We start from the raw sequence: 27,854 nt of genomic DNA, 5'->3' as shown, positions 1-27,854 counted from the left end.
TAGCACTTAAATGTCACATTTTTGTTGTCAAAGTTTAAGAATAAGAGATTTCTCAAAGAGATACACGTTTTGCTTAGTGTAACTGGAACCATCGTGCACAGCAGCCAGGGTGGAGCTGAGAACCAGGGGAAGTTGTTCTGAAGATGAAACTGACACCCAGAGGAAGGCAGAACAGAGAGGATCACCTTTTCTAGAAAAATGTTTCCTACAGGCTGTGTGCTCGGCTCATGTGTGTTACATGCCTGCCCCCTACAGGCAAGTGAGATCATGGCCCCCTTGGATTGTTGGCCCAGTGCCAGGAGTGGATAAACGAATCAATGAATGAGTACATTTGTACCACTCCTCCAATTCTTTTTTCTTCTTAAGACAGAATCTCGCTCTGTCTCCTGGGCTAGAGTGCTGTGGCATTGGCTTAGCTCACAGCACCTCAAACTCCTGGGCTCAAGCGATCCTCTTGCCTCAGCCTGCTGGGTAGGTGTGTACAGGTGTGCACCAACACGCCCGGCTAGTTTTTTCTATTTTTAGTAGAGATGGGGTCTCGTTCTTGCTCATGCTGGTCTCGAACTCCTGGCCTTAAGCGATCCTCCCACCTTGGCTTCCCAGAGTGCTAGGATTACAGGCATGAGCCACTGAGCCTGGCCTTTTTGATTTTGTTTTTGTTTTTTTTGAGACAGGATCTCACTCTGTCACCTACCTGTGTTGGAGTGCAGTGGTGGGATCATAGCTCACTGCAGCCTCGAACTCCTGGGTTCAAGGGATCCTCCTGCCTTAGCTTCCTAAGTAGCTGGGACTACAGGTGCCTGCCACCATGCCCAACTAATTTTTAAATTTTTTTGTAGAGACAGGGTCTCGCTGTGGTGCCCAGGCTGGTCTGAAACTCCTGGCCTCAAAGTGATGCTCCTACCTCGGCCTCCCAAAGTGCTGGGATTATAGGTGTGAACCACAGTGCCCGGCCCATTCCCTTAATTCTCAACAGAGTACAGAGCACATACTAAGTATCAAATATTTTGATTTCTCTTAAAGAGGAATGAGTTGAATTAGATGGATTTTTATATTGTGTGGGTCTCAATTTAAACAGAAACTTACATACAATATTTGTTTGTGGTATGCAGTTTTTTTTTTCTGCCGTATCTACGGAAATGGGCAGCCGGGTGCTCAAAATTGGATTCTTTTAAAAACTAATCCTTTACGTCTTCGGTCCAGTAGAGGGCGACCGCAACAATGAACAGACAGAGCACCATCAAAGGCGGAAGGAAGGCAGGGTTCCAAATTCTCAGCACATTAGTACTGTTCCTCCAGTAATGCTGAACCTTGGGGACGTGCGGTCAAATTCAGTATGGGAGCCACTTTTTGTTTCGGTGGTATTTGAGTATTCTGAATAAATAATGCATTCACATGGTTCAAAAATAAAATGAAATACAATAAAAAGGTATATAGTGCAATCTCCCTCCACCCCAGCCCCTTCTGCCTGGCTGTCTGCTCAGCCCCACCACAGAACCACCGTTCCTTTTCTCCTGGATGCTCTACCAGAGGTTTCTATGCACATACAAACAAATGCACATATCTGTTGATCCCCCACACTTTCCCCGAAGGTAGTATTGTGAAGGTAGTATTGTGAGCACGCTGTTGAGTCCCTAGCTGCGTTTATTCATGGAATCTCTTGTAGAACCTGCCACGTCAGCATATGGAGACTGTCCTTTCTGTTACAGCCGCGTGGTCCTCGATGGCTTACCAGTGTCACTACCTATGTATCCAGCCCCTCTTGATGGGGCTCAGGTGATTCCCAACCTTCTGCTATTGGAGATACAGCGAATAATCCTGGATGTGTTTTGCACACATGCAAGCGTATCTAGAGCAGTGACTTTCAGCTCTAACTGGACCTGAGACTCACCCAGGGGGGCTTAAAAATCCCAGTACCCAGGGCATATCTCAGACGGATTACACCAGAGTCTTGTGGGGTCAGAGCATCCTGGTAATTCCAGTGTCCATCTGGGCTGGGCACCTCTGATCCTGCAGGGTAATTGGATTGGTCAAGGGCACAGAGATTTGCAAATCTGCTAGATGTTGCCAAGTGGCCACCACAGGGGTTGTGTCAATTTACCCCCCCACCAGCAACGTGTAAGAGGACCTGGGTCTTCATAGACTCCATCACCAGCCTTCACAGGCTGGCCAAACTTTGATTTTTGTCGAACTGCTAGATTTTTTTAAAGGTATATTTCATTCTTGCTTTAATTTGCATTTCTTTTATTAGGGGTTGAGGTTGAGCAATTTTTCATGTTTAAAAGCCATTTGATCTCTCTGGTTATATCTTGTGCCCATTTTTCTTTTCTTTTTCTTTTTAGGTTGACCTCTCTGCATGTTAGCAAGACTAATCCTTTGAGCTGTAAATGCTTTTTACTGCTTTGTCTTTTATTTTCACACTTTGCATGAGGTGGTATTTTTTTGTTCTCTAGAAGAAGACTTTTTTTTTTTTAAGAAGATTTTTTATATATTTGAATGTACCCATCTTTTTTTGGCTTCTGGATTTTGAGTTATGGTTAGAAAGACCTTTCCCATTCTAGGCTTTATAAAGGAAGTGCCCATGTTTTCTTTTGGCACTTTTGTGGTTTCCTTTCTTTGTGTTTAAATCTTTGATCCTTTTGGAATTTTCCCTGATCAATGGTGTGAGGAATGGATTCATCTTTGTTTTTCTTTCCGATAACCAATTGTCCCATTACCTTTATCAAGGGGTAAGGTAGGAATCACTTTGCCCTGCCTCGAATGGGAATTTCTTTGTTTTTGTCTTTTTATTTATAGCAACATCTGTTCCTGCTTTTCTGAAACTGTGGTCCTGTTCGCCTACCACCCATTCAACCACCCATCGATTGATCGATTCAGTCATCCTTTTGCCTTTTGCTTGCTAAGAATTCTAACTTTCTTTTCTTTTCTTTTGTTAGAGATGGGGTCTTGCTCTGTCACTCAGGCTGGAGTATATGGTGGCACAATCATAGCTCACTGCAGCCTTGAACTCCTGGGCTCAAGTGATTCTTCCGCCTCAGCTTCCTGAGTAGCTGATGCTACAGGCTTGTGCCAACACGCTTGGCTAATTCTTTTGATTTTTTTAGAGAGAGTGTCTTGCTATGTTGCCCAGGTTGGTCTCAAACTCCTGATCTTAAACGGCCTCAGCCTCCCTGAGTTGCTGGGATTACACGTGAGAGCCATCAGGGTCCACTCAGGAATTCTAATATTAATTGGACATTGTTCCTGACCTTTTGGACTTCTATTTAGTATTCATTTTTATTACTTACTAACCAACAACGATGACCTTTTATCGAACGTCTGCTTGTTTACATGTATCATTTCAATTAAACTTAAACCAGTGATGTCTGTTCTATTATTTTTCCCATCAGAAGAAAGTAATCTCAGAGAGGTTTTGAGGCTTGCGCAACGGCCCCCAGTTGGAAAGTGGAAGCGCTGGATGCAATTCAAGAGCCGGCTCTGCAGGGTCCTGCCTTTGTACCTGCCTTAACACTGTAACTGTTCTCTGTGGAATGAGTGGATGAGAGAATGAATGAATGAGTCAGTGAAGGAATGAGGAAGATAGAATGAGTCAGCCCTTGCTCTCAGAGGAGCCCGAAGGGGGAGGTAAGATGTGAATACAAATAACTAGAATACAAAGTAAACAGTGACCCACTAGCATTTTGGAAGCAGTCCCTCTCTACCCCTCGGGTCTGAAATGCTTCCTTCTTTCCAATCCCCCCCACCCCCAAGCCTTGGAACCAAACTCTGGGGTGGGGGCAGTGGCCAGCCTGTCTTCTTGGGTTTGAGGCATTACATCATGCACTTGGAGGTCCCCTGTGGAGCTCTGCAGCCCTGCAGCCAGGGGGACAGGGTGGAGAGGATGAGGGGCAGGAGAGAGGGAGAAGTGGGAGGGAGGAGGGGTAGGGAGGAGGGAGATGCAAGGAGGGGGAAGGGAAGAGGAGGGAAGGAGAGGGAGGAGGAGGCAAAGGGAAAGTGGGGGAAGGAGGAGGGAGGAAGAGAGCCTGGGAGAAGGGAACAGGGAGGAGGGGGAAGGGGTTGGGGGCAGGAGAAGCAAGGACAGGGAGGGAGAAGAGGAGGAGGGACAAACAGGAGCGGGAGGAAGAAGGAGGACAAGGGAAAGGAGAGAGGGGCTGGGGAGTAGGAAGGGGGAAGGAGTTGGGGTAGTGGGAGCATCAAGGAGGAGGAGCAGGAGGGCAGAGAAGGGAGAGGGAGGGAGGACAGAGCGGGAGGAGGAAGAAGCCCCTCTCCAGCCCCCACCGCAGAGTTGCGCAACCCTCCCGGTCTGGGATTGGTGGCCCGAGAGTGGAGAAGCCCCGCCCCTGACTCCCAGCGGCCAATGGCGAGGCGGGCCGCGGCCTGGGCGGCCAATGGCTGGGGGGGGCGGGACGGCCGCGGCCCGAGGTCCCGGAGCGCGCCCCGTCCGCAGTCGGAGGCGCAGCCGCGCTCGGAGCTCGCGGGCGCCGAGTCGCCGCCGTCGCCGCCGCCGCCAGCCCGCGCGTCCTTCCCGGCGCGTCCCCGCCGCGCTCCGGCCCCTGCAGCCCGCCCGGGGCGCGCCCGGCTGCCGCGGGCAGAGTCCCCGCCGCCGCCCCGCGGCGATGGCCACCAAGATCGACAAGGAGGCTTGCCGCGCGGCGTACAACCTGGTGCGCGACGACAGCTCGGCCGTCATCTGGTGAGGAGCTCCCCTCTGCCGTGCGCGCCCCGCCCAGGGCGCCGAGCCCCTCCGCCGGGGCGCGCCGGGCCGTCCCAGGCTGTCCCCGCACCCGTCCAGGCCGGCGCTCACGTGTGTGTTTTTTCTTCCACTCCAAAGGGTGACTTTTAAATACGACGGCCCCACCATCGTCCCCGGCGAGCAGGGAGCGGAGTACCAGCACTTCATCCAGGAGTGCACAGGTAGGAGTCCGCGCGTTCGTGATGTTTGGGGGCCGGTGACCACCGGGGCGCCTCTGGCGCTGGCGTTGGGGAGGTTTCAAACCTCCTCCAGCCCTGTCCCCTTTGGACGTCCGAAGCAGCAGAGGTGACCTCCCCACCCGGCCCCCTCCCTCCCACCGTACGCTCTCCGGGCGGGACAGCTCCTTTGCCCCGCTGTGGTTCACCGGTTTTCCAAGGTCAACTCCTGCAGTTCCAGACTCCAGTGTTCAGCCCTCCTCACCTGCCCCTGGGATAGGTCAGCGAGCCACCAAAATAAAACCAAGCTGGGGACTGCTTGGGAGAGAAAGAAACTGTCAGCTGCACCCTTCTTTCTTTCTCCCGCAGTCATTGTCTGTGTGTGTGCTGAGGATGTGTGCTTTTCAAATTTGAAGAACAGAGACACATACCAAAGGGTACACACCATATGATTCCATTTACATGAAATTCTAGAAAAGCCAAAGCTGGTCTATTGTGTGAAAAGTCAGAGTAGTGGTTAGCTTTGGGGGCAGATAGCCACTGATCCGAGGGGCTACATGAGAGGCTGCTGGGAGCTGGAAATGTCCTATCTTTTGATATGGGAGCCAGTGACACAGGTGTGTGCACAAGTAAAAAATCATCACATTGTATACTTGAGATTTCTGTGCTTTCTGCATTTCCTTGTGGTGTAAGAACCATGAAAAGAAGGAACACGTGGCAGGGACAGCCCTAGACTCCCCAGCCAGGCTGAAGGCTCAGCATGGTTGCTGATGCGACCCTTTAAGGAGACTGGAGAACGTGACTCCCTCTCAGTCTCTGGTCTGTAGCTTGGGAGCAAACTTTCAGACAAAGGCCTGGAGGTTAGGGCGTGGACCCTGAGCCAGATGGTGTGGGTTTGAATCCCCAGCGGCTGCTTCCTGGCTGTGTGGCCTCGGTTTCCTCACCTGTAATCTCATAGGGGTGTCGTGAGGCTGAGTGAGTCAATGTGTGTAAAATGCTCAGGACGGTGTCTGTACAAGCCACACGATCGTTTGTGAAATAAATGCAAAGTACAAAATTATGCCAGGGGTCATGTGGGCGTTTCTTTCCATAACTGCTTCCTTAATCGAATTGCATTTTGCATTTAGTGCAATTCAGAGGATATTTGTGAAGTGTCTACTATGGGCGGGGTGGTACTGAGATTGTACACACGCACACACGCGCACTCCCAACTAAAATATCTCCTTGAGAGCTGCCTCTAGACATTCATTCATCACTTTTATAAATAAATAGCTGGCTTAAAATATCAGAAGCATGAAGTACTACAGCCACGTGGGGAGTTGGTGGGGTCAGGATTTGAATCCAGGCCTCTGACTCAGGAGCTGTTTCTCAACCACCCTCCCTCTTCCGCCTGTGTGGTGCATGTTTTTGCAAGTGGCCGGAGCCAGACTCTGCACTCTCCCCCATCAGATCAGTGCGGGACCAGGAGACTCAGCGGAGTCTCTGCCTCGCCGCCCTGAGGCTGTGCTTTGCAGGCCAGCTGCCCTCCCCCAGCTGGGCTTCTTTCCTCCTGCTGGTCCCCTATGGCTGCCCCTCCCCCATCGGACCGTGTTCCCTCTGAAGCTATTGTGGAAGCTATTGTTCTCCAGCGAGTAGGAGAAGGTGACCGGCTAGAAAGAGAGCATCCTGTCATCAGATTCCTAACAGATGCTCCTGGCCTTTGGGCCTCGGCCCACTCTGGTGCAGTCCGGGAACACTTCCTTCCCCCAGCAGGCTTTGTGGTTTTCTGATCGGAGCCCCCACCCCCACCCTGGGGAGTGGGGAGTGGCGAGTCTGCCAGGGGAGCTAAAAACGCTTTCCCTGCTGCGTGTTGATCCTTACGAATGGGCCGTGGGAGCCGAAGGCTCTGTCTGCCTGGCTGAAGTCTGCTCGCTCCCCCAGCCATCTGTGGGACAAACGCACAGGCAAGTTACGGTTGCTCTTGGAAAAGCTTCTTCCTTCCTGCTGCCGTGTCCTCGTAACCCAGTGCAACGGACTCAGAACACTGACTAGTAACCTTTCCCGGCACTTGCCGTATACCAGTCACTGCGCGTGACATGTCTTATCTTGACTTTGCCCTCAAACAGCCCTGTGCGACAGATACTGAGACCGTTCCCCTTCTACAGATGAGGAAACTGAGGCCCACAGAGGTTAAGCAACTTGCCTGAGATCACACAGCTAGGAATCCGCAGAACTGGCGCTTGAACCCAGGGAGGCTGGCCTCAGTGGCTCGTGCTCTTGGCCTCTAAGGAAGTAGTTTATTTATTTATTTAGTTTTTGAGACAGAGTCTCTGTCTCTGTCACCCTGGGTAGAGTGCAGTGCTGTCATTGTAGCTCACTGCAACCTCCAACTCCTGGGCTCAAGCCATCCTCCTGCCTCAGCCTCCCGAGTAGCTGGGACTACCGGCGCATTCCACCACACGGGGCTAATTTTTCCATTTTTAGTAGAAACAGGATCTCGCTCTTGCTCAGGCTGGTCTCAAACTCCTGAGCTCAAGCATCCTCCTGCCTTGGCCTCCCGGAGTGCTGGGATCACAGGTGTGAGTGGGATTGTTTGCAGGTTACGACTGCTACGCCTTTGCTCACTTGTGATGCAGGGGGCTCTTCCGTGGCTCTGATTCCCCGCCAGGTGTCCTGACAGGCCTGAGAAGAAACGCTCCTAGTCCGGCTCAGACTTACCGTTTCCAAACATCTTCTCACGGTGCGCAGCAACTTGGAGGCCCAGAAACAGCACCCAGTCTCTTCCGCCATAGACTGGGGGCCTTCCTGGGGGGTTCCTCTCCTCACTGACTCCCCTGGGCATTCAGGCACTGTCTCTCTCTGAAACACCTGCCTGCCACCAGGCTACTGTCCTCTCCCCTTCCTCCCCCAGTGCTCTCCAGAATGGAATCTGCCCATCCCGCCTCTTCCTCTCATCTCAGCCGCCAGGCCTGGCTTCTCCTTGCCTAGAGCTGTCTTCTGGAGGTCCTGGGGTGTCTGGGCTGCCCCACAAGCTCCGCTGCCCTCATCTTCCTGGCCTTTCTGCTGGCAGGACGTGGAGCCCTCGGGGCCCTGTACGGGCTCTTGCCGACACCGGGCTCGCCTGCCTCCCTTCCTCCTTTGCCGGCTGCTGTCACTGTCTCTGCTGTCGCTTCTTGCCCGGAGCTCAGCTCGCTGGGATGGTCAGAGATCTGTCAGGGGCAGTGGGAGAGGGGAGGTCCTCGCTGCAGCGAAGGCTGCCAGACCGTAGGCAGCCTTCTAGCTCTGCCTTCCTCCTTTATGTCCCTGCTTGGGGGCGACGGGGAGGGTTCTTCTTGAGTGGTAACATGGATGGTCCTCAACTGCTCCAGCTTCAGCCAACAGACAGAGCCGTCCTGGTGGAGGGACACAGCGAGCCTCTTTGCCAATGATGTCGGGGGTCCCTGGACTGTCTGTCCTGGCTGAGGTCGTGTGCCCATGCCTGAACCAATCACTGGGACTCTGGGTGGCCCGGCCTGGCTCACCCACTCCTGGGTTGTGGAGGGGGCAGCCCCACCAAAACCAGGAGACAGACTGAGGGAGGGTGGCTTCCTCAGGGAAGAGTGGGGCACTCCCTCCAGAAGAGGGACAAACCCAGACAGCTCCATCCTGTCCCCATCTCTTCCTCTTTATTACAACAGTCTCTTAGCCCCTGGTCTCCCTTGTCTCGTATCCATTCCGTCCCCCATTGCTGGAGTAAGTCTTTCTAAGGCACATCTCTAATCAAGTCACTCCTCTGCTCATTAACCTTCTATGGCTCCCCTCTGCCCCTTGAATTAATCCCAGACTGTCTGCTTGGCTTTCTAATCGGTTTGTCCCCACCCACATCTCCTACGCCATAGCTCCAAGCTCTCTTCTTTGCGCACCTGCAGCCCGAGCTGTAGCGCTCCCAGCCTTGGGGCCTTTGTCTGGGGAAGCTCCCTCCGTGAGGAATCCCCCTTCCCCACGCCAGCCCCTCTCGGACTCAGCCCAGCTTCACGTGATCCCTTCTTTATTTCAATTGTCAGGATACTTTGGAATCAGGAAAGTTCTAGATTGACATTTCAGTTCTGCCTCTCCCTCACTGTGTGGCCTTGGGTAAGTACAGTGTTTCCTCGGTGCCCGTTTTTTGGTCTGTAAAATGGGGATCCTGGCAGCGCCTGAGGGTGACTGGGGGTCAACTGAACTGGTGCGTCTGCAGTGAGGGCACAGGCCGCTGGTGTGCGTTGGCTGTCCTTACCGTCACTTTTATGTAGTTATTTTTACTCTTATAGCACTGACGATGACATGTGCTTTCTGCTGTGAAGCCTTCAGGAAGTGCCCCAGCTCGGTGCACGGTAGACACCAACCCCAGGCTGGCAGGCAGTGGGCATCCGGTTCTGTGTGGGCGCGTTAGACCCGTGGCCCGGGTCCCCGTGCAGTGGCCGTTCCGTACATGGCGAGAGGTGGTCAGCATGGTGGGGAAGGGTTTGGGCTGCGTTGGGTGGCCCGGGTTCACAGACTTGCCCGTCATGTGACCTGGAGTGGGTGCGTTGCCCATCCGGTAGCTCTTCCGCTGTAGCGTGGTCGCTAGGAGGGTTAAGGAAGCAGGTGCACGGTGCCTGGGACATAGTCAGTACTCCATACATGTCCGTTACTGCGACTGCCTTTTGTTTGTGGAATTTAAGTGATGTGGAAATAGAGTCCACAGTCCGAGCGCCAGGACGGAGGGAGGGGAAGAGGTGACGGGAAGGAAACGGTGCGGAGCTGGGCCGCGTGTCTGTCCACTCAGCAGAACCACTGGGAGTCGGGAGCAGGCAGGGCTCGGCCGGACGTGTGATGCGTCTGGACGCAGCAGAAAGGGCTTTCGCGACGCGTGTGTGCGTGTGGCCAGCCGCGGCTTGGGCTGTCTATGCAGCCAGATTTTGCTTTTGCATTGTGCAAATAATACACACGCCTTGTGGAATATTCAGAGACTAGGACTAAACAAAAAGAAGAGAATGCAAACCAGATGTAGTTTGGATATATTGATATTAACAGTTTTGCCACTCAGCAATTTGTTCCTTTGTTCATTTGACCATTCATTTATTCTCTTGTTCATTCATTTATTCACTCAATGTCTGCGAGTGGCCACTCTGTGGGGCCCTTGTCTGTGCACTGAGGATGAACGCAGAAGCAGAGAAGGGCCCTCTCCTTCTCTCACAGAGCTGACATTTTCTTGTCATCACCCTAGATGAACCCCCGTCTCATTTTTATCTATATTCTTGAAATATTTTTCTATATGCATTTTCTGCTACAAAAAGGGATCGTATGTAGATAGATAGATATTTCTGAGCCAACTTCTCCCTTCACTGTAACTCCTGAGCATTTTTCTTCTCTCCTACCCTTCTGCCTGTACCCTTTAGAATGGCTACATAGTACTCTCTCACATAAACGCAACATTGTTTAACCAGTCCTCTTTCCCCGGACCTCAAATTACTCCGCAGTGAGCAGTTTTATCTTGGAAAGAATCCAGGCATCTGGGAGTGAATCCAGTTTTCTGCTGGTGCAGATTTTAGAGCTGATCGGTGAAGAGCATTCATGGTGGAGCCGGAGCGTCTTGCTTTGAACTGTAGCCTCGCTGTGCTGTGTGGCCTTGGGCAGGTCTCCCAGGTTCTCTGTTTCCTCGTCTGAAACATGGGGATCATGACTGCATAGAACACGTAGGTTATTGGAAAGGTAAATTGGCATGATACATTTAAAGCTAGTAGGTACTGCCTGTTGTTAAAGAAACCCCTTCTTGGAAGGTGCTGCACATCAACAGACAGGTTGAAATAAACTTGAGGTTCGTTCATGGAGAGCAGCATCAGCTCAGTTGGAGGTAGGTGCCTGGCGACGGTGGCTGGGTGACGGTCTGGGTGCAGGTGATATTCCCATGATGCCGTGGTCAGCTTGTAGCTCATTCACAGAGAGATGCAGGGTTTGATGTGTTTGTCTGTCCGGCATCCCATGCTTTGGGAGAACCGCTCCCTTCCATTTCATGAGAATCCTGCTTGGCCAATGTAGTTATAGTAAGGCTGACCCTGTACTTCTCCATGGAGTGGGCACATGACCTAGACCTGGCCAATCAGAGTAAGCCATTCCTTCTGCTAACTGATTGGTTCAAACTTGGGCTCATGTGGCTCGAGTCAAGCCAATCAGATTCATCCCTGAGACTTTGAACTGAGCTGTTGGCACAAAGAGTCCTTTTATCTTTCTCTGGGGTTAAGAACTGAAAGAATAATGAAGGCTTGGAGCTCACAGGGCCTATCTACCATCTGTAGAGAGAACCTGTCTGAGAACTCAGGAACAGAGGTGAAGGTGAGGGGTCGAGACCAGATGACTTGGCTTAAATTCTTGGATCCAGCCTTGCTTGAAGCTCTCTCCTTAGACTGTTCACTTTCTTTTATTTATTTATTTATTTATTTATTTTGAGACAGAGTCTCACTGTGTTGCCCAGGCTAGAGTGCCATGGCGTCAGCCTAGCTCACAGCAACCTCAAACTCCTAGGCTCAAGCAATCCTTCTGCCTCAGCCTCCCGAGTAGCTGGGACTACAGGCATGCGCCACCATGCCTGGCTAATTTTTTCTATATATTTTTAGTTGTCCAATTAATTTCTTTCTATTTTTAGTAGAGACGGGGTCTCGCTCTTGCTCAGGCTGGTTTCGAACTCCTGAGCTCAAACAATCCTCCTGCCTTGGCCTCCCAGAGTGCTGGGATTACAGGCGTGAGCCACCGCGCCCGGCCTCGACTGTTCACTTTCATGAGCTGATTAATTTTCTTCCTTAAGGCGACTTGAGTGAGTTCTCTGCTGTTTCCATCTAAGAGTCCTGCCCAGGCTCAGAGAGGGGGAGAATTCAGGCTGGACAAGGAATTCAAAACCTCTCGCGTGAGAAATTACAGAAAATTGGGCATATTGAACCCAGAGGAGAGACACTTTGGGGGACACGAGTGTCATCTTCAGATGTTTGAGGGGCTGTCATGTGGAAGGTGTGGACTTCTTCCATGTTCCTGTCCCCACTCTAACTCCATATAATAAAGGGATCCAAACAGTAGAAATTTCAGGGATAGATTTTGGATCGACCTGGAGAAGAACTCTGCCCTCACGTGAGACTAGGTTAGCACAGGAGGTAGTGAGACTCCCATCCTAGGAGGTATGTCAGGAGAGACTGACTAACCCCTTGGCATAGATGTCTAAGAAAGAGGACATCTATGGAAGAGGTCCTTGGAAGAGGTCCTCCTTGACTGTGCACTCTTCTCTCTCCCGGCCCCTTTCTCTGGTCTGATTTGCCCCTGGGAACAATGGCCATGTGTGCATTAGCACAGCCTGGGTGATGCCTGTCTGTGGGGCTCTCCGTCCTACCTGGATGGCAGGACTGAGAGTGGCAGACAGATGGTTCCTAAGGAAAACCGTGGTGTGGTTTCCAAAAGAAGGGAGACGGAATGCAAAAGACACAGAACACTACGCTTGCTGTCCGCGGCCTCTGCATGCATAGTAGCACAACACACGTGCAGTTGGCGGTCTATTCGTCATGCTGTTTGCCTTGCAATATTTTTTCCCTACGGAAAAAGATCCACATATGGAAATCCACATATAGATTTCAGAAATTTGAGTGAGAAGGGAAGGAGGGAAATTTCCCAGCAGGTCTCAGGGAATCTGATCAAAAGGAAGCTTTACCTCTGGGACAAGGCTTTGGACATCATACAGTGTGAAACAGTCTGTCTGTCGGTCATGCATTCAACAAACATTTATTGAACACCTACTTGGCTCTAGAAACAATGTTGGATTTTTATTTTTAAGTGGCGCCCTGAAGGGCTATGGCGTCGTTACCTTTGTAGTTTTCTGCAATCCCCGGTCTCCCGTTTTCTTCTTTGCCCACACGTCTGTTTCTGGGAGGCTCTGAGCCACATGGCATGGTTTTTTTTTGTTTCCTAAGGTGCACGGGCTTTGTGACAGCTCTTTTGGCCTACTGCGTGGTGATATTTGTGCTTGTTTTTGTGTTTGTGGCCATGTCTTCTGCGACGAAGGTTGGCAGATGTCCATCTTCCTGATATGTGTAGGGTATCCCTTGTTCAGAAAAGATGTTCCGTCAATATTAGTTGAATTGAATTGAGTTTTTGCTCCTTGGAAAATGTCAGGAGTTAATGGAAACTTTTTGAAAGCATTGCTTGCGGATCTTATAGATGCCATAAACACTTCCTCATCCTCATCCTCTCTTTACCCCATTACACTCTGGTGCCCACCCGCACCCAGAGCACAGAACCCTGTGCCTAAGCCTTTGGTCATCTTCTGCTTGCCAAATTTCTTGGCCATTTTTTTTTTTTGTCTTTATTCCACTTGACCTCCCTCCAGCGTTTGTCGGTGACCATCACCTACCGAAAAGATAATTCCCCCCTTCTGCTTCTGCACGGCTAAGCTTGCTTGGTTCCCCTTGTGTGTCTGTCTTCTCTTGCTCTCACTTCCCTCTGCTACTTCTCCTTCCCCTTCCTGCCTCATAATCTAGGCGTTTCTTAGGGCTCCACCCTTGATCATGGCCTTGTCTTCTCCAGGGCATTTGTTGAGCATCTACTATGTGCCAAGTACTGAGTTGGGTCCTTTCCCTGACCCCAGTGAGCTTGCAGTGCCGGCCAGAGGTGGCCTTCTAAAGTTCACTTCAGGTTGTGTTGTTCCCAGAACCTTTTGTAGCATTTGCCTATTAGGTCTAAATGCTTAAATGGGACATGTGATTCGCTTTATGACAGGTTCCTGCCAGCCGACCCCTCCTGTGCACGGCTCCAACATGTGTGCTCTGACTTCATGGAGGCCCAAACGCCAGGCACTATGTGGGGGCTGCATGTATTAGCTCAGCTGGTTTCTCTTATTTATGAGGGACCAATGAGCACAATGACACCTATAAGTAGGAGTTGTCCCCATTTTACTGACGAGCAACCTGATGTTGTCCTTGGAGAACCAGAGTCCCCTGCTTGGGATGGTGCAAGAAGGGGTGCCAGCTGCACTCTGAGCCCAGGTCTGAGTCTGAGGCTCCCAGCTTGGCCCCTGCCCTGTACCTGTGGACGATCTTCCCTCTGCCTGCACTGTCTTCATCAGTTTTGCTTTGCTGGAGAACTTCTACACACCCATCAAGGCCCAGTGTAAATGTCCCCTGTGCTTGGATGCCCTCCTTGTCTGGTGCTGCTCACACGTTGTGTGGTGGTAGTGTGCACGTCTGTCTCTTCCACTCCATGGCAAGGCCCTGGGGGGAGGGACTTTGTCCCTTCAGTGGTGGCATCCTCACTGGAGAATCCCTGCCCTTTGTGGTTTGTTAGCTCCCAGCTGCTTTCTCCCCCATGGATGCGTTGCTGTCTTGTGTGGGCCCAAGTCGCGGGCGGTAGCCTGGGCGACAGGCTTTCCCAGCAAGTGCTGGCTCCCCGCCCCTCTGTCCCTTGCCTGGAGAAGAGAATGATACTGCTGAGTTCAAGTCTCAGCTCTGCTGCTCATGAACTGTGTGACTCTGGGCAAGCCATCAACCTCTCTGTGCCTCAGTGTCCTCACCTGGAAAATGGAAAGTGTCCCTGTAGGAGGAGCGGGCCTTTCAAGCTTCAGCCACCCTCTCTGTCACCTGCTCTGTTTTTCTTCCTGGCACTGGTCTTGGGTTGGAGTCTTCCCACAGCCAACCCTGAGGCCCGGACTTGGGTGCAGGCGGGGCAGTTGGACCTGGGAAGCCGGAGCGAGGGTGTAGGGGGAGCCCGGCAGGAGCTGGCACTGTGGGCGCCTGGGGCAAATGCCGCAGGGACCCTGGGGGGCACAGGTAGAGAGCTGCCCCGGGAGCCCTGGCACATAGCCTCCCACTCTTGTCCCCCATTCGTTGAGGGGTCACCCGGGGGCTTTACGGCCCCTGCACGCCAGGTGGTGCTTCTGTGGGGTCTAAGCAGCGTCCAAGGGTTCAGAGAAAGGCCACGGGCGGAACAGCAGAGGCCGGCTGAGGCAGGGTGTCCCAGCACCGAGCTCAGAGGTGGGCAGTGACAAAGTGACATGTGGCAAGAAGCGTCTCCTTGCTGCGTGCCCCAAATCATGCCACGTGCATGTCCACGTGACTGATTATCGTGTGACTTCCCTGCTAGAGTCCGAGCCCGGCGCGCCAGAACCCGGGTCTGCCTTGCTCTCTGCCGCGCGGTCAGCGCCTGGCAGAGAACGGGCCGTCTGCGCAGGCGTCTGTTGGGCAGATAAGTGAGAGATCATCCCGAGATGTTTCAGAGCTACGCTTGCCCGGGAGGGCCCGCTGTCCCCTCCGCCCGAGGACAGCCCAGTGGCCAGTGGGGCCGTGTGACTGCCCCTGACCCAGGCCCAGCCCCTGGCCCCAGACCCCTGCGGGCCGCCCCTCTCCCCCGAGCTTTGGCTTCTCAGACCCAGCTCGGTGGCCTCCGCAGGGGCAGGTCCCCAGAGGCCTGCTTCTGAAGGCGGGGTGTCACCTCTGCATTTTATATTTTATTTCATCCGTGCATTTTGACGTTAGCCTGCCTGAGATCCTGGGTTTGGTTCTGTGCCTGGTCTGTGGCCGTCTCATTGTTCCTCGGGCGCCTGCTTTTATTTTGTCTTCTACGCATCGATGTGGGCTCCCTTGCCGGCAATGAATAAATAAGTTCATGATATCACTAACGATGGACCTTTATTGTGCCAGGCATTGTGCTAAGCTCATTGTGTTAATTTCCCATGGCCGCTGTAACAAATGACAACGTAGTGACTTAAAACGACGTCAATTTATCATCTGGCAGTTCCGGAGGTCAGAAGTCTGACGTGGGTCTCAGGTGTGGTCAGGCTGGTTCTCTCCGGAGGCTCCAGGGAGAATCTGTTTCTGTACCTTCCAGCTTCTAGAGCCGCCCACACTCCTCGGCTGGTGGCCTCTTCCTCCGTCTGCAGAGCCAGCCGCGGCGGTGGAGCCTTTCTCCTGATGCGTCTCTCTGCGCCTGGCCCTCCTGCCTCCCTCGTCCCCATTTAAGGACCCCTCTGATGTCACTGGGCCCAACCAGATGATCCAGGATCATCTCCCCATCCCAAGGCCCTTAACTTAATCCCATCTGCAAAGTCCCTTTTGCCTCGGGAGGTGACGTATTCACAGGCTCCAGGGGTTAGGATGGGGACGTCTGGGGGGCCTTTGTTTTGCCTGCCATAGTCATCCACCCGCGATTTCATTTAATCTACGCCCCGACCCAACGTCATAGCCCTGTTGTCACCCTCAGCTGTTGTCCCAGTTTCATAGATGAGGACACTGAGGCTCGGATGCGTGCCGGCCCTTACCCGTGTCTTACCTGGCACCTGGGCTTCAGATGCCCACTCCTCAGCCCTTCTGCTTCTTAAAATCTGCAAGTTAAAATCTCTGTGAAACTAGGAGGGAAGACAAGAGGAGGCTCTTGTCTTGAACCCGGAGGGACAGACCTAGTGCCAATGTTTCTCCCTTTGTCCGGGAAGTGGAAAACCTGCCAGGGTCTTCTTTCAAATGCTCTGTCCTTCCCAGGGTAAAATTCTGACTTGGCTACTTTTGCCTGAAGAAAGGTCCCTTGGAGGTCATCTGATTTGACCCAGAAGTAGTTTTCTTCCCCTTTGTGGCTACAATTCTACCCTGCTTGTAAAGTGGAGTGTATCGCTCATGGTTTGCAATGAAGGAAGCCGCGGCCCCAGGCAGGCCAGGGGTCAGCTGGGGCTGGGGCCGGGGTGGGAGGGACCTGGCTTGAGATGCAAAAAGCCGGGCTCTGGGCGGCCCCTGTGTGACCCCTACCCGCCGAGGGACAGAGCAGGGCCTGTGCCTGGCCCTGGAGAGCCACTTGCTCTCCTGTTAATTTGGCCAAACTTGGCCACCGTGGTCCGATTCTGGGAACAAATGGACTGTCTTCCTTGGTGATTGTATCCACGCGCCCGCCCAGCACGTGGAGATCGCAGGCCACTGCGTGCCGGGCACCGTGGGGCCGGGGGGTTCAGCGATGTGGCCGCAGAGGCAGCCTCGTGAGTGTTCTAGAAACCATCAAACTGTACATTTGAAAAGGGTCCATTTTACAGTGTGTAAATGACATCTCAGGTTTTAAAATGTAAAGAAAAAGGGGAAGACGGCGCGGCGCAGGGCCGTGGGGTGGGGGTGGCGGGGCCCAGGGCTCGGTGGCGCGGTGGCTGGAGGGGCGTGGCGTGGACTCTGGATTCGCTTAAGCGGCGCACATTCTGTCTCAGCTGCTTTTGTTCTCCATTCTCCCAGGACTTCGCCTGGGCCCTTGGTGCCTCGAATTCCCAAATTCCCAGCCAGCACGGTCCCTCCGGGTCCCCAGGGACGACCCGCCAGCCTCTAGGCCCTCTCCCCTTTGCAACCGAGCCCTGTGTCCCCATTTTCCCACTGCTGCCCTTCGCTTCATAGCAGGTGCCCTGCGGCCTGGGTCTCACGGCCCCCTGGCCGCCTCCTCTCGCACTTCTTAGCGCCTGCTGCGTGCTGCGCCCGGCCCAGGGCCAGGAGCTTTGCACTGTCCGCCATTCTAACGGGGCTGGACACGCCGTGTTAGTGATGAGGAGGCCTTGCGGCAGTGGGCGCCTCTGTCCCCCAGCCCCGCGCGAGGGGAGGGAGGCCGCGGCGTGTTGCACCCACGGCGTTTGCAGCCCTCCCCCAGAGCCTGGCTGCCGCGTGTGCTGCGCTGTCTCAGGACTTCCAGAGAGCGAGGCTCTGCCTTGGGTGTTTGTGCGGGTTCGTGAATTAGTGAATCAATGAGAGTGAAATGAGTCAGCGGCAGTGTGTGGGCTGAGAGCATCGTTAGCATCCCTGGGGGCGGGAAACCGGCCCCCACCCAGGGCTCCCAGGCGGAGATGGAGAGGCCGTTTCCAGCCCGGAGAACTGGGTATCAGAGGGGGGGACAAAAGAGGCAGAGCTGGGACTTGAACCCTGGACTCCTGGCTCTCAGGCTGCTGAAGTTCAGCGCCAGCTCTGCCCCTGGGTGGCCCCGCACCCGGTGAGGTACAGAGACGGTGGGGGAGCTCCCCGGAGGCGCAGGCGTCGCTGATTCTAGCAGCATCGCGTCGCTGGCCTGCCCTTTCCGTGCACTTTTATGAAAGGGCAAATTTGTCAAAACCAATCGATTGTTCTATCTGTCCACATCCGATCATTTCCGCCCGTCCACTCATCCCTGCTCTCTGGGGTGGAAGTCACACGTCTAAAATCCCAAGAGGGGGATGGGTTTTATTCTTATAAAATGGCACCTCCCACCGAACTGAACGGCCGCTGAGACCTGGGAACCGAAAACCTCTGAGAAGTCAAGGGTGACGTGCAGACGCTCCCTGTTTATTCGAGAAATACTTACTGAGCGCGTGCAGCGAATCAGGCAGCGTCTGGGTGCTTGGGATGTAAGAGGGGACGAGATTCCTTCTCTCCTGGAGTGGGAACGCGCAAGCCGCAGGGGGACCTCCGGGAAGTCTTTCTGAACCTGTAAACTCTTACTTTACACACAGTTGTAACGAACTTAGTTATACGCCCTTCTGGCCTGTGGCGAGTGGAAGCAGAGGAGGGATGGTGGGGGAAGCCCTTTGAACTTGCCAGCAGGTGCTGCTGCTTCTGCCTGTGGAGTTCTGCCACAATCTGCCCCTCAGATTGTTAACGCATCCCCTTCGTCCTTACCCTGTTTGCTGGGCGCACTCTGAGTCATCCTTCAAGACCCAGAGCAGACATCACCCCCTCCCTGAAGCCCGCCCCGATCACAGCTCCCCAGGCAGAGTTAAATTTCCTACTTTCTCTGATGTTCCCATGACCCGGTAAGAACTCTCTGCCAGGCAATAATTTCATTGCATTCGCACGCTGAGTTTTTGTGTGCCGTGCTAGAGCGTGTATTTTTTGAGGGAAGGGATTGTGTCTTACTCAGCAAAGTCCCTGTATCACAGATTGTCAGCTGGCGTTTGTCAAATAACCCACCGACAGCAAAGGAGACACAGCAAAACCGTACAAGGCAGACGGGACAATACACAGTGGCGCGAGCCGGGGCCGGGCGGGGCCTGGGTGGTTGGGCGCCGGACCCGTCTGTGGCCCGGGCGGCTCATCACACATCTGCAGTGATGCGCTCATAGCCCCCGGGACTGTGGCTCTGAGTCAGAAGGTGGCGTTGGCCGCAGCACACTGACTTCCATTTAAGGAAGTGAAGTATAATCATTTTTTACAAAAATGCTGGTGCTTTGTCATGGGGGGAAGCCTCAGCTCGCCTTGTCATTTTGTGTATCCAGATCAGCCTGTTCCCGGAGGTCATCTTTCTGTTCCTCTGGCTGTCTCGTACTCCACTTTCCGTGTTCTGTCCCACTGGGGAAGCTGGCTCATTCACAGCTAACGCAAACTCCATCAGTCGGGACCTTTGGCCAGGGCTCCTGCTCTAGGTCGTGGGCGGGACAGAGCGTCCAACGGCGGTTTCGGCGCGATCTCAGTGCAGAAACGGTGCGCGTGTGTGTAGCGCACAGGCAGCGCAGGTCGCAGAGATAGGAAGGACCTCCTCGTTCATCCTCTGCAAGGAATGAAGCGAAACGGAAACAGGGCTTTTGCTTCTGGGCTGACGGGTTTTCTTTATTTTTTAATGCTTTTTAGCATTTTCTAAAAATTTTTTGAGTGACCGGAGGAGGGCTTTCTGTTGTTTTTTGTTTTGTTTTGTTTTATCAATCCATGGAAAGTATAAAAGCCACTTTGAGAAAAGTGGGGCCTTTTAGACATGAGAGTTCTCCCTTCAACTGCAAGGGATGAGGCCGACTCCTTCCAGCCTCGGGCCTCCGTCCCCTCCGTCTGCAGACACGGGCACTCCGGGCCCTCCTTCCTCCTTGGTGCAGATGGACACGGTCCCCTCCGTTCCCCTTCTCGGGGCCCTGCCCTGTCGCTGCCCGGGCTCCCCCCATCAGCAGCCCGCTAGAAGCCCGCCGCCACTGTGGCCACTGTCCAGCTCTGTCCTCGCTCTGGGCAGCAGGACGTTAGAATCCCTTCCCATTTCCTTTCAGACTCGCCGCAGGGAGCTCCCTGGGTGGGAGCCGACAACTCAGCTTTTTGGTGTGTGGGTTGTTTTTTCCCTTCCTGAACCTTGTTTGCGTAACCTCTCAGGAGTCTATATAAGGTAAGGTCAGCCTTAGAGCGAGCTGCAACCTTGGCGGGCTCTGGGGCAATTTCCTCCCCGCCGTCACCTTCCTCCTTTCTTTTGTCTTGCTCTGAAGTTCAGTGGTGGATGGAAATTATGAAATTATTCTCTCTTTTTTTTTCTTCTGTTGGCCCACAGATAATTCACAGGGTGCCTATGGCATGCCTGGCGCTGTGATGGGTGCTGGGCCCATACCAAGAACAGGACAGATACAAAAGTAGCTAAAAAGATCACAAGGACTTGTGCCGAAAAGTTTATCAGGGTTACTTAGGTGGTGGGGCCTTATTTTTGCTTATTTGTATTTCTTGTTATTCTACACCTAGTGTGTGTTTTGTGTATAATGGAAAAAAATTGTTCAAAGCATTTGTGAAAGTGTAGGAAAGTCACACAGTGCTTGGTCCATAGCAGATCCTCAGTCCCCTGCAGTTTGGTCCTCTGGCCAGGACTGGTTTTGGGGACAGTCAGAGACTAGCTTCCCTTTGGGGGCAAGGCAGGCCCCTCAGTCAATGCGGATTCTGGGCCAGGGGCACCCTGGTGACACTGCTGCGTGGGATTGGTCAGAATCTGCTCCTCAGTGAGGACCTGAGCCTCCGGAGAGTTCAAGTTTGGGTGGGAGGGGAGAAGGGAAGGCAGGGGCGGTTCTTGAGCGCTTGGTAGAGATTTTATGCCATTTATAATTTTTGGGAAGTTGTTAGAGCAGCTCATTCTGGTGGCTTTGCTGACTCCAGTGAATCCTGACTGCCCCCTTTTTTTCTTGAACCCTCTTCCCATCCCCCAAGGGTCATCCTCCCGCTCCGTCATCACCGTTCCCTCCCACGTGCCTGGCACCCCCACTCCGTCCCCCACTCGCCTCCTCCCCTTCGCCCCTCCTGGCCTTTCCTCCTCTTGTGCTGGGCTTTTCCTTCCCGCCTCTCTCGCTCTTCCAGGGGGTCGGGAGGAGGAGGATGTGGGAAGGGGAGACACAGACGTGTGATGATTCATTGACGTACGTGAACTTACCCAGTAAACGGAGGCAAAGAGGCTCGAAGGGGTGAGCTGGGCTTTGGACTAAGGTTCCCTTTACCTACCTGTGGGCCCTTCCAGGTCTCGAGGGGACCCCACCAGGAGCCATTTTACAAAGACAGCCCTCGCTGGCCCGTGACGAGGCCTCATAGACCAACTGAAGGGTCAAGTTCCTTTTTTTTTTTTTAAGACAGAGTCTCACTCTGTTGCCTGGGCTAGAGTGCTGTGGCGTCAGCCTAGCTCACAGCAACCTCAAACTCCTGGGCTCAAGCGATCCTCCTGCCTCAGCCTCCCGAGTAGCTGGGACTACAGGCATGCGCCACCATGCCCGGCTAATTTTTTCTATATATTTTTAGTTGCCTGACCAATTTCTTTCTAATTTTAGTAGAGACGGGGTCTTGCTCTTGCTCAGGCTGGTCTTGAACTCCTGAGCTCAAACAATCCCCCCGCCTCGGCCTCCCAGAGAGCTAGGATTACAGGCGTGAGCCACCGCGCCCGGCCGGGTCAAGTTCTTTTGAAAGTGGAGTTTCATCAGTGCTGTGGGGACTGTCTTTTCATGAGCAAGATTCTCAGCAGGTGGGAAGGGGAGGTGTCCACAGCCCCTGAATCGGGGACGTCCTGAGTGCAGCCAGCCTGGGCTTTGAGCGCATGGCACTGGCCAGAAGGACACGACAGTCCTCAGGGTGGGGCTCCCGTCCTTGCTTTGACACTGGTGACATCTCCCCCGAGACGGAGCTTTATGATGCACCTCCAGGTCCTCGCCATTCGGGCTTGTTTTCAGATGGGCGAGCGGGAGGTGCCCAGTAGAAAGAGCTCCTTGTTACCTGGGCCATCGATCCGTAGCTCTTTTCCTAACCCTGTCTTGGGGTGTGGGGTTTGTAGGGAGGAGACTCGCTGGTGGTCTGTGGTGCTGCCATGCTCAGGACCTGCTAGGTGCTTCCAATTCAGTAAATGTCGCCTTGAAAAGGCCACACAGGAAGCTTCTTTACACTGTCACTTCCCTAAAATGAAAGGGTGTGGGAGGGAAGGGGGTGGGGCTGGACTTTGAGCCCTTGAGCTTCTGGCCCTGGAGGCCTGTGTCTGCTCACCCTCTCCCGCCAGCTTCCTCTTCTCACCTCTTTCTCTAAATCAGTGGTTCTCAGCTTTGGCAGCATCAAAATCACCCCAGGGGGCTCGTTCAGGCACCATTTCCGGCCCCATCCTCAGGGCTTCTGAATCGGTAGGTCTGAGTGGACCCTGAGAATTCACACTTCTAGTAAGTTCCTGGGGGCCGTGGCTGCTGCTGGTCCCGGGGCCACACTGTGGGAACTGCTGCTCCAGATGTCACCTGTTCTCCAGCGGGCAGGGAGGAGCTGTCGGGCTCCTTATTGTCTCACCTCTCTGAGCCTCAGTTTCCTCATCTGTGAAATGGGCCTGTGAGCAGTGCTGATCTCATAGAGAAGGTGGGATGATAAAATGTGCCAGTCCATGTAAGTGCTTACACTGGTGCCTACAAGTATGCACCTCCTGGGCCCTCACGGTCTCCTCTGTCTTCCTCGGTGCTTGGCTCTGTGCTTGGCATGTAGCAGGCCCGCAAGAAAGACTCATGCAACGAGGGCCCAGGGACTCTGTGTGTGCCCGGGAGCCCCCGCTTTGAAACCCAGCGGAATGGGTGTATGTTTGCTGGATATGGAAAGTTGTCCCCATTCTACAGCTGGAACAACCGAGGCCCAGAGCATGAAGATTCTTACCTGATGTTACGTAGCTGGAAAGGAAGCTAGCTGGGCTCGGGCCCTGGCCCACTCGTCTCTGGAATCTGCTCCTTTCAGTGTCCCAGGTTGCCGCAGCAAATGTTGGTGTGTGAGGCGTGTTAGGTGCCAGGACACGGAGAGAAACAGGGGCAGACTCTGCCCGCCTAGTTGGGGGCACAGGCTGGTTGGCAGCCGTGAGGGCACGGACGAGGGTGTCTGAGGGCCCAGTGTGCTGGACGTGGTGGCCCAGGTCCTGTAGGGACAGAGTGTCCGGGGAAAGTAGGGACGAGTTGGAACCTTGGGGAGTGTTCACGTGGAGGCAGAGGAAGGAGGAAGAGGGATTGGCACTCTGCTCTGAGAACCAAGAGGCGCCGTGTCCTGGGTGCCGCGGGAAGGGAGCATTGCAAGAAGGGCAGAATTGAAAATGCTTGGTAACACCGTGCCACCGAGAGCTCACGTGAGCATGCGCACAGAGAAGATGCTGCTGGTTGGATTTGGCAATTAGGAGGCCCCCGGGGGCCGCTGAGGGCCGTTTCGTTGGAGAGGTGGGGTCCAAACCCAGCACCTGTTCCCGGGGGCCAAGTCCTTCCCTCTCATTGCTTTTCCATTTCATCCTCACAACCACTTTATGAGGTAAGTATTCGACCCATTTTGCAGATGGGCAAACCAAGGCCTTTAGACATTCAGAAATCCGGTCTAGGTCACAGAGCTGGTGCTCAGTGAGGGTAAGTTTCTAGTGGCTTCTGGGACTCGAACTCTGACCCTGGATGCTGCAGAGCAGGCTGAGCCTGAGGCAGCAGGCGCCAGGTGCAGACAATTGCCCTGCAGAGGCCTCCCGCAGGAGGAGCTCAGGGCCCCTGTCTCCTGGTGCCTGTGTGTGGGTGACGTCCTGCTCCAGTGTTCCCAACGGGGTGGCCCCGTCTCCCTCTCTCCTTTGCCTGAGCCGGACCCTCCACCTCAGTCTGCAAAGATGAACCATCAGCCTTACTGGAACCAAGTGGCACAGTGGGGGTGATGGGAAGCCCGGGTTCCAACCTTCTTCTGGCCAGTTTGGCCACCTTAGCACACACAAACACAGACATGCACACATATACGTGTACACACACACATGCACACACAGCAAAATATACATATGATGATGTTTCGCTGTGCTCTTCCGTTGACGTGCCCGAGTTTTCCTGCATATGACAGAGATGTCAGCAGGAGGTGGCCGAGGGTGCGTGACACTCCCCACTGACAGTGTGTGGCTGCCCGTCTCTGATCAGGAGAGGGAAGGAAATCCCCCCGCCGAGCCGGGATGAAGGGCCAACACTTCCTCCTGCGCTGCCCAGGCTGAGGTCGAAGGGGCTGGAACCTCCCGGTGAGCGACGGGGAGAGGCCTCAGGTCAGACCAACAGGTTTTCGCCTCCGGGTCGCACCACCTCCCCAGCGCAAACATCTGTACGCGCCGCGTGACTCGTGGATTTCCAGAAACACGCCTGTCAGCAATCCTGTTGACCAAACTATTGTCAGATAAGCACCGAGCAGTCACCCAGGAAACCACGTCCCTCTTCACCCCCTCCCATGATAATTTAAATGACATCAGCCTGTGGCTCTGGAAGGTTCCCCGTGCCCTTGGGGGTGGGGGGTGGGGCGACTGACTTATTGTGCGTCCCTCTCGTGCCAGGCCCTGGGCTGGTGCTGGGGCCACAGGGTGTAACTGGGAGGATGCTTGTTCTTCAGCAAGAACCGGGATGACTCGCGGGCGGTGATGCTGCCCAAGTTAGAACCGGGAATGTCTGGAAGACGGAGGAACGGACTTGGAGAGTTGGGGGTGTGCAGAGGACGGCCGGGTGGAGACATGCAGCAGCCAGCAGAGAGGGCGGACCTTGGAAAAGGCCTGGTGTTGCCCAGAGAAGCCGGCCAGGGCCATGGGAGTGGGTGGCGTTGGGAGGAAAGGGGGGAGGGAGGCTCGGCACTGGGCTGAACAGAGGGTCGGGGCCTCCAAACACTGCGCTGGCCCAAAGCGGGGCCAGTAACTTTCCCACGTGGAGGCTTTGGCCAGAGACGGGCGGCTTGATCCACACGCAGCCACTGGAACCCGCGAGTCTGGGCTGACCGGCGTGGAGGTGGGAAACAGAGTGGTTGTCATGGAAACCGACTCGCTGTGTTCTTTTGCTGGTGACATCCAGTCGGGGAGGCAGCTGGGCCGTGCCGGGCCCCTCCTCCTGCTCAGGTCGGGGCTGCAATTTAGTTAAACACTTGGGTGCTGGTGCCCGGACGACACCAGGGACAGCACCGGGCAGAGCAGTGCTGGCTTCCCCGCCACGCCGGGCTGCTGAGAAAGGCTTGCGGCTGCCGGGCTTCTGCCCGGGCTCCGCGGCCGCGCGTCTCAGCCTACGGGGGCAGTTCTGCGGTGGCACCATCGCGTTTCCTGTGCGCGGTGACCGCTTGGCAGCTCTGCCCTGTGGCAGTGGCTTCAGGTACAAGGTCCCGTCCTTGTACCTGTTGGGCCAGGTGGGTTTGCAGCTTTCACGCGTACTCTTCGTGGGTGACTGATGGGGGGTGAAGTCGCCCCAGTTTGGAAGCGACCCAGACGTCTACCAGCGATGAGTGGATGGGCACACGTGGCCGTCCGTGCGGCGGAGCGCGCCGTCGGCTGTTGCAAGGAGGGAAGTGCTGATACGTGCACCACGGGGAGCGACCTTGGACCAAGACGCCGAGTGAAAGAGCCCATCACGAAGGCCGCGCGTGCTGACAGCATGTCTGTGCAGTGTCCCGAATGGCAAGTCCACGGCCACAGAGAGTGGATTAGCGGTTGCCAGGGGCTGCGGAGGAGGGTGGGGAATGGGGAGTGACTGCTGATGGGGACACGGTTCTTTTCGGGGTGACGTAAATGTTCTGGAATTAGGTGGGGGTGATGGTTGTGCAACATGTGAGTGTGATGAAAACCACTGACACGTATACTTTAAAATGGTTAAAAGGGTGAATTTTATGACTTTTATCTCAATAAAGGGAAAAAGCGGGAAGGACAAAGAGATTCAGCCCGTTTTACAGATGAGGCAGCCGAGGCCCAGGCTTGGGAATTAAGGCAGAGGCCTGGGAGGGCAGGTGAAGCTCTTGCCTGAGTGGTCTCCTGGGGACTCCTGTCCTCGTGTCCAGCTGGTCACGAGGCCCTTGCAGTGCCTCGGAGACCATCCGTTCTTCTGTCCCCACTGCTTTGTCACCCACTGACCCCCAGGCTCAGGTCCCCCCCCGGGGGGCCTCCCAGATTGCCATGGCCGGGTGGGGGCAGCTCCCCAGGGGAGGGGGCTGGGTGCGCACGCCCAAGATGTCTGGCCCTCGGCTCGGTCGCGGGTTCCCTTGGCCACCTCACGTGACTCCTGAGCTTACGTCTCACCTGTCAGGTGGTGATTTGGGTGTTGACAGTGGTGACGGTGACACCCCTACCTCCCCTACCCCGCAGCATCTTACGAAGACCACACGCACTGATGAACCAGAAATGCGTTTCGAGAATTGGAAAGTGCTGCGCTGGCACGAGGGCTGGTTGTGATATTCGCTTTGAGAAATAAATGCTGTGGAGTCCCCTGACCCGGCTGGCAGAGTTCGAATCACACGTCCCTGTTCTGCTGAGAACTGTGTGTGTGTTCCCCACTCCCGGGACGGATCGAGCCCCCGTGGACAGAGCAGCTTGGTGCTGCTGGTGACTGCCGGGTGTCGGGACAATACCTGGGACGAGAGCGGAGAATAACCGTCCGCTCAACGCCCGCGTCTCCTTTAGACAGACGGTGCGTGGCCTTGGTGTCAGCTTGTCTGCTTTGTGTGGGGTTCGGCTTGGAGGCACTTAGATTCTAGGAAGAAAGGCACCTTGATTTTTTAGTTTTTTTAAAACTCAAAGTGGGGTCCTTTGCCCTGGATCAGCATCACCTGGGAGCTTCTTAGAGGTGCAGACCCCGGGGCTCCCCCAGACCTGCTGCGTCAGACTCTGCATTTGGGAGGACGCCCTGTGGTTCAAGTCCCGCCCGTGTTTAAGAAGCAGACGTATCACTCACTGGGTGGCATCTTTGGGTACCCGAGAAGCCCCAAAGCCAGCAACTCAGAGCCCTGTGAGCACACAGGAGTTCATCACGGTGGCTACCACAGACGGATGACTCCAAACCAATCACGTCCCTGTGGGCCCGTGAGCCCAGTTAGGAAGTGTAATGAGACCTCATTGAAAATGGAAAGTAGAATATGAAGTTCTTAGGAGTGAAGCCGAGTGAAGCTACACAATTTCTTCCTTGAAGCTCAGAACTTTGGTGGGAAACCCGAGATGGGTCCAGATTAAATAGGGACACAAACTGTGTCTAGACCAGAGTTCTCAGCCGGGGGTGTTCTGGTCCCCCGGGGGACATCTGGCAATGCCCGGAGGCGTTTTTGGTTGTCACAACTGGGCGGCGGTCTTGGCATCGAGTGAGGGCGAGAGATGCCGCTCAACACCCTACGAAGCACGGGGTGGTCCCCGGCACCGAGGATGGGCCGGCCCCAAATGTCCACAGTGCTGGTGTGCGCAGGCTCGGCCTGTCCCTGGGGGGTGCTCGCACACACGTCCCTTTAAAAGCTCAGGAACATCAAACGCCATTTTGCTGACGCGGAGCAGTGGGGGATGGGGGAGCTGAGCGTAGTGGGTTGCGAGAGAGACCGTAAAGTGGCGATCATCAAAACAGCGTGGCTCTGAAACAAAGCTTTACGCAGGTCAGTGGACAAAGTAGCCCCCAAAGTCATTTTAGTAAAAGCGACTATATAACAAGCATGACACGCCCAGCGAAAAACATTCAGGATTCGTCCCTGGCCTCCCCGCCATAAGCTAAGCGTCCCCGCTGGGCCCAGAGCCGCATCCCAGGCCAGAATAAGGGCCACCTTCTCCTTGTTTCCGCCTCTGCCCCAGCCCTTCCCCAGCTTGGTTCCGGACCCGCCGCGGCGTGGCTTTCCCATTCCAATTAGGATCTCAAGGGTTGAGGATAGGAAGAGTTGACGGATTTCTGTCCCTAACTGGGATCCACAGTTTGAGGCTTGGCGGTGTGAGGGTGGTGGGCGTCGCAGCCAGAGGCCTGGATTTAAACCCCAGCCTGACCTCGAGCCGTCCACGCGACCTCGGGG

General features: G+C 54.6%; 1 protein-coding gene across 1 annotated transcript in view; it reads left to right on the top strand.

Moving 5' to 3' along the window:
- Positions 1-4,433: 4,433 nt before the first annotated feature.
- The window catches only part of COTL1 (coactosin-like F-actin binding protein 1), a 40,227-nt gene continuing 16,806 nt past the window's right edge, over positions 4,434-27,854 (top strand). The window contains exons 1-2 of the mRNA XM_012648211.1: positions 4,434-4,693; positions 4,832-4,914. Of these exons, the coding sequence (XP_012503665.1) occupies positions 4,617-4,693; positions 4,832-4,914 (160 nt within the window). The 5' untranslated portion in view covers positions 4,434-4,616. The remainder of the gene's footprint in view (positions 4,694-4,831; positions 4,915-27,854) is intronic.

The sequence above is a fragment of the Propithecus coquereli genome, unplaced genomic scaffold (genome assembly GCF_000956105.1).
Source record: "Propithecus coquereli isolate 6110/MARCELLA unplaced genomic scaffold, Pcoq_1.0 Scaffold280, whole genome shotgun sequence".
Lineage (NCBI taxonomy): Eukaryota > Metazoa > Chordata > Mammalia > Primates > Indriidae > Propithecus > Propithecus coquereli.
This window is presented reverse-complemented; position numbering and strand designations above follow the sequence as displayed.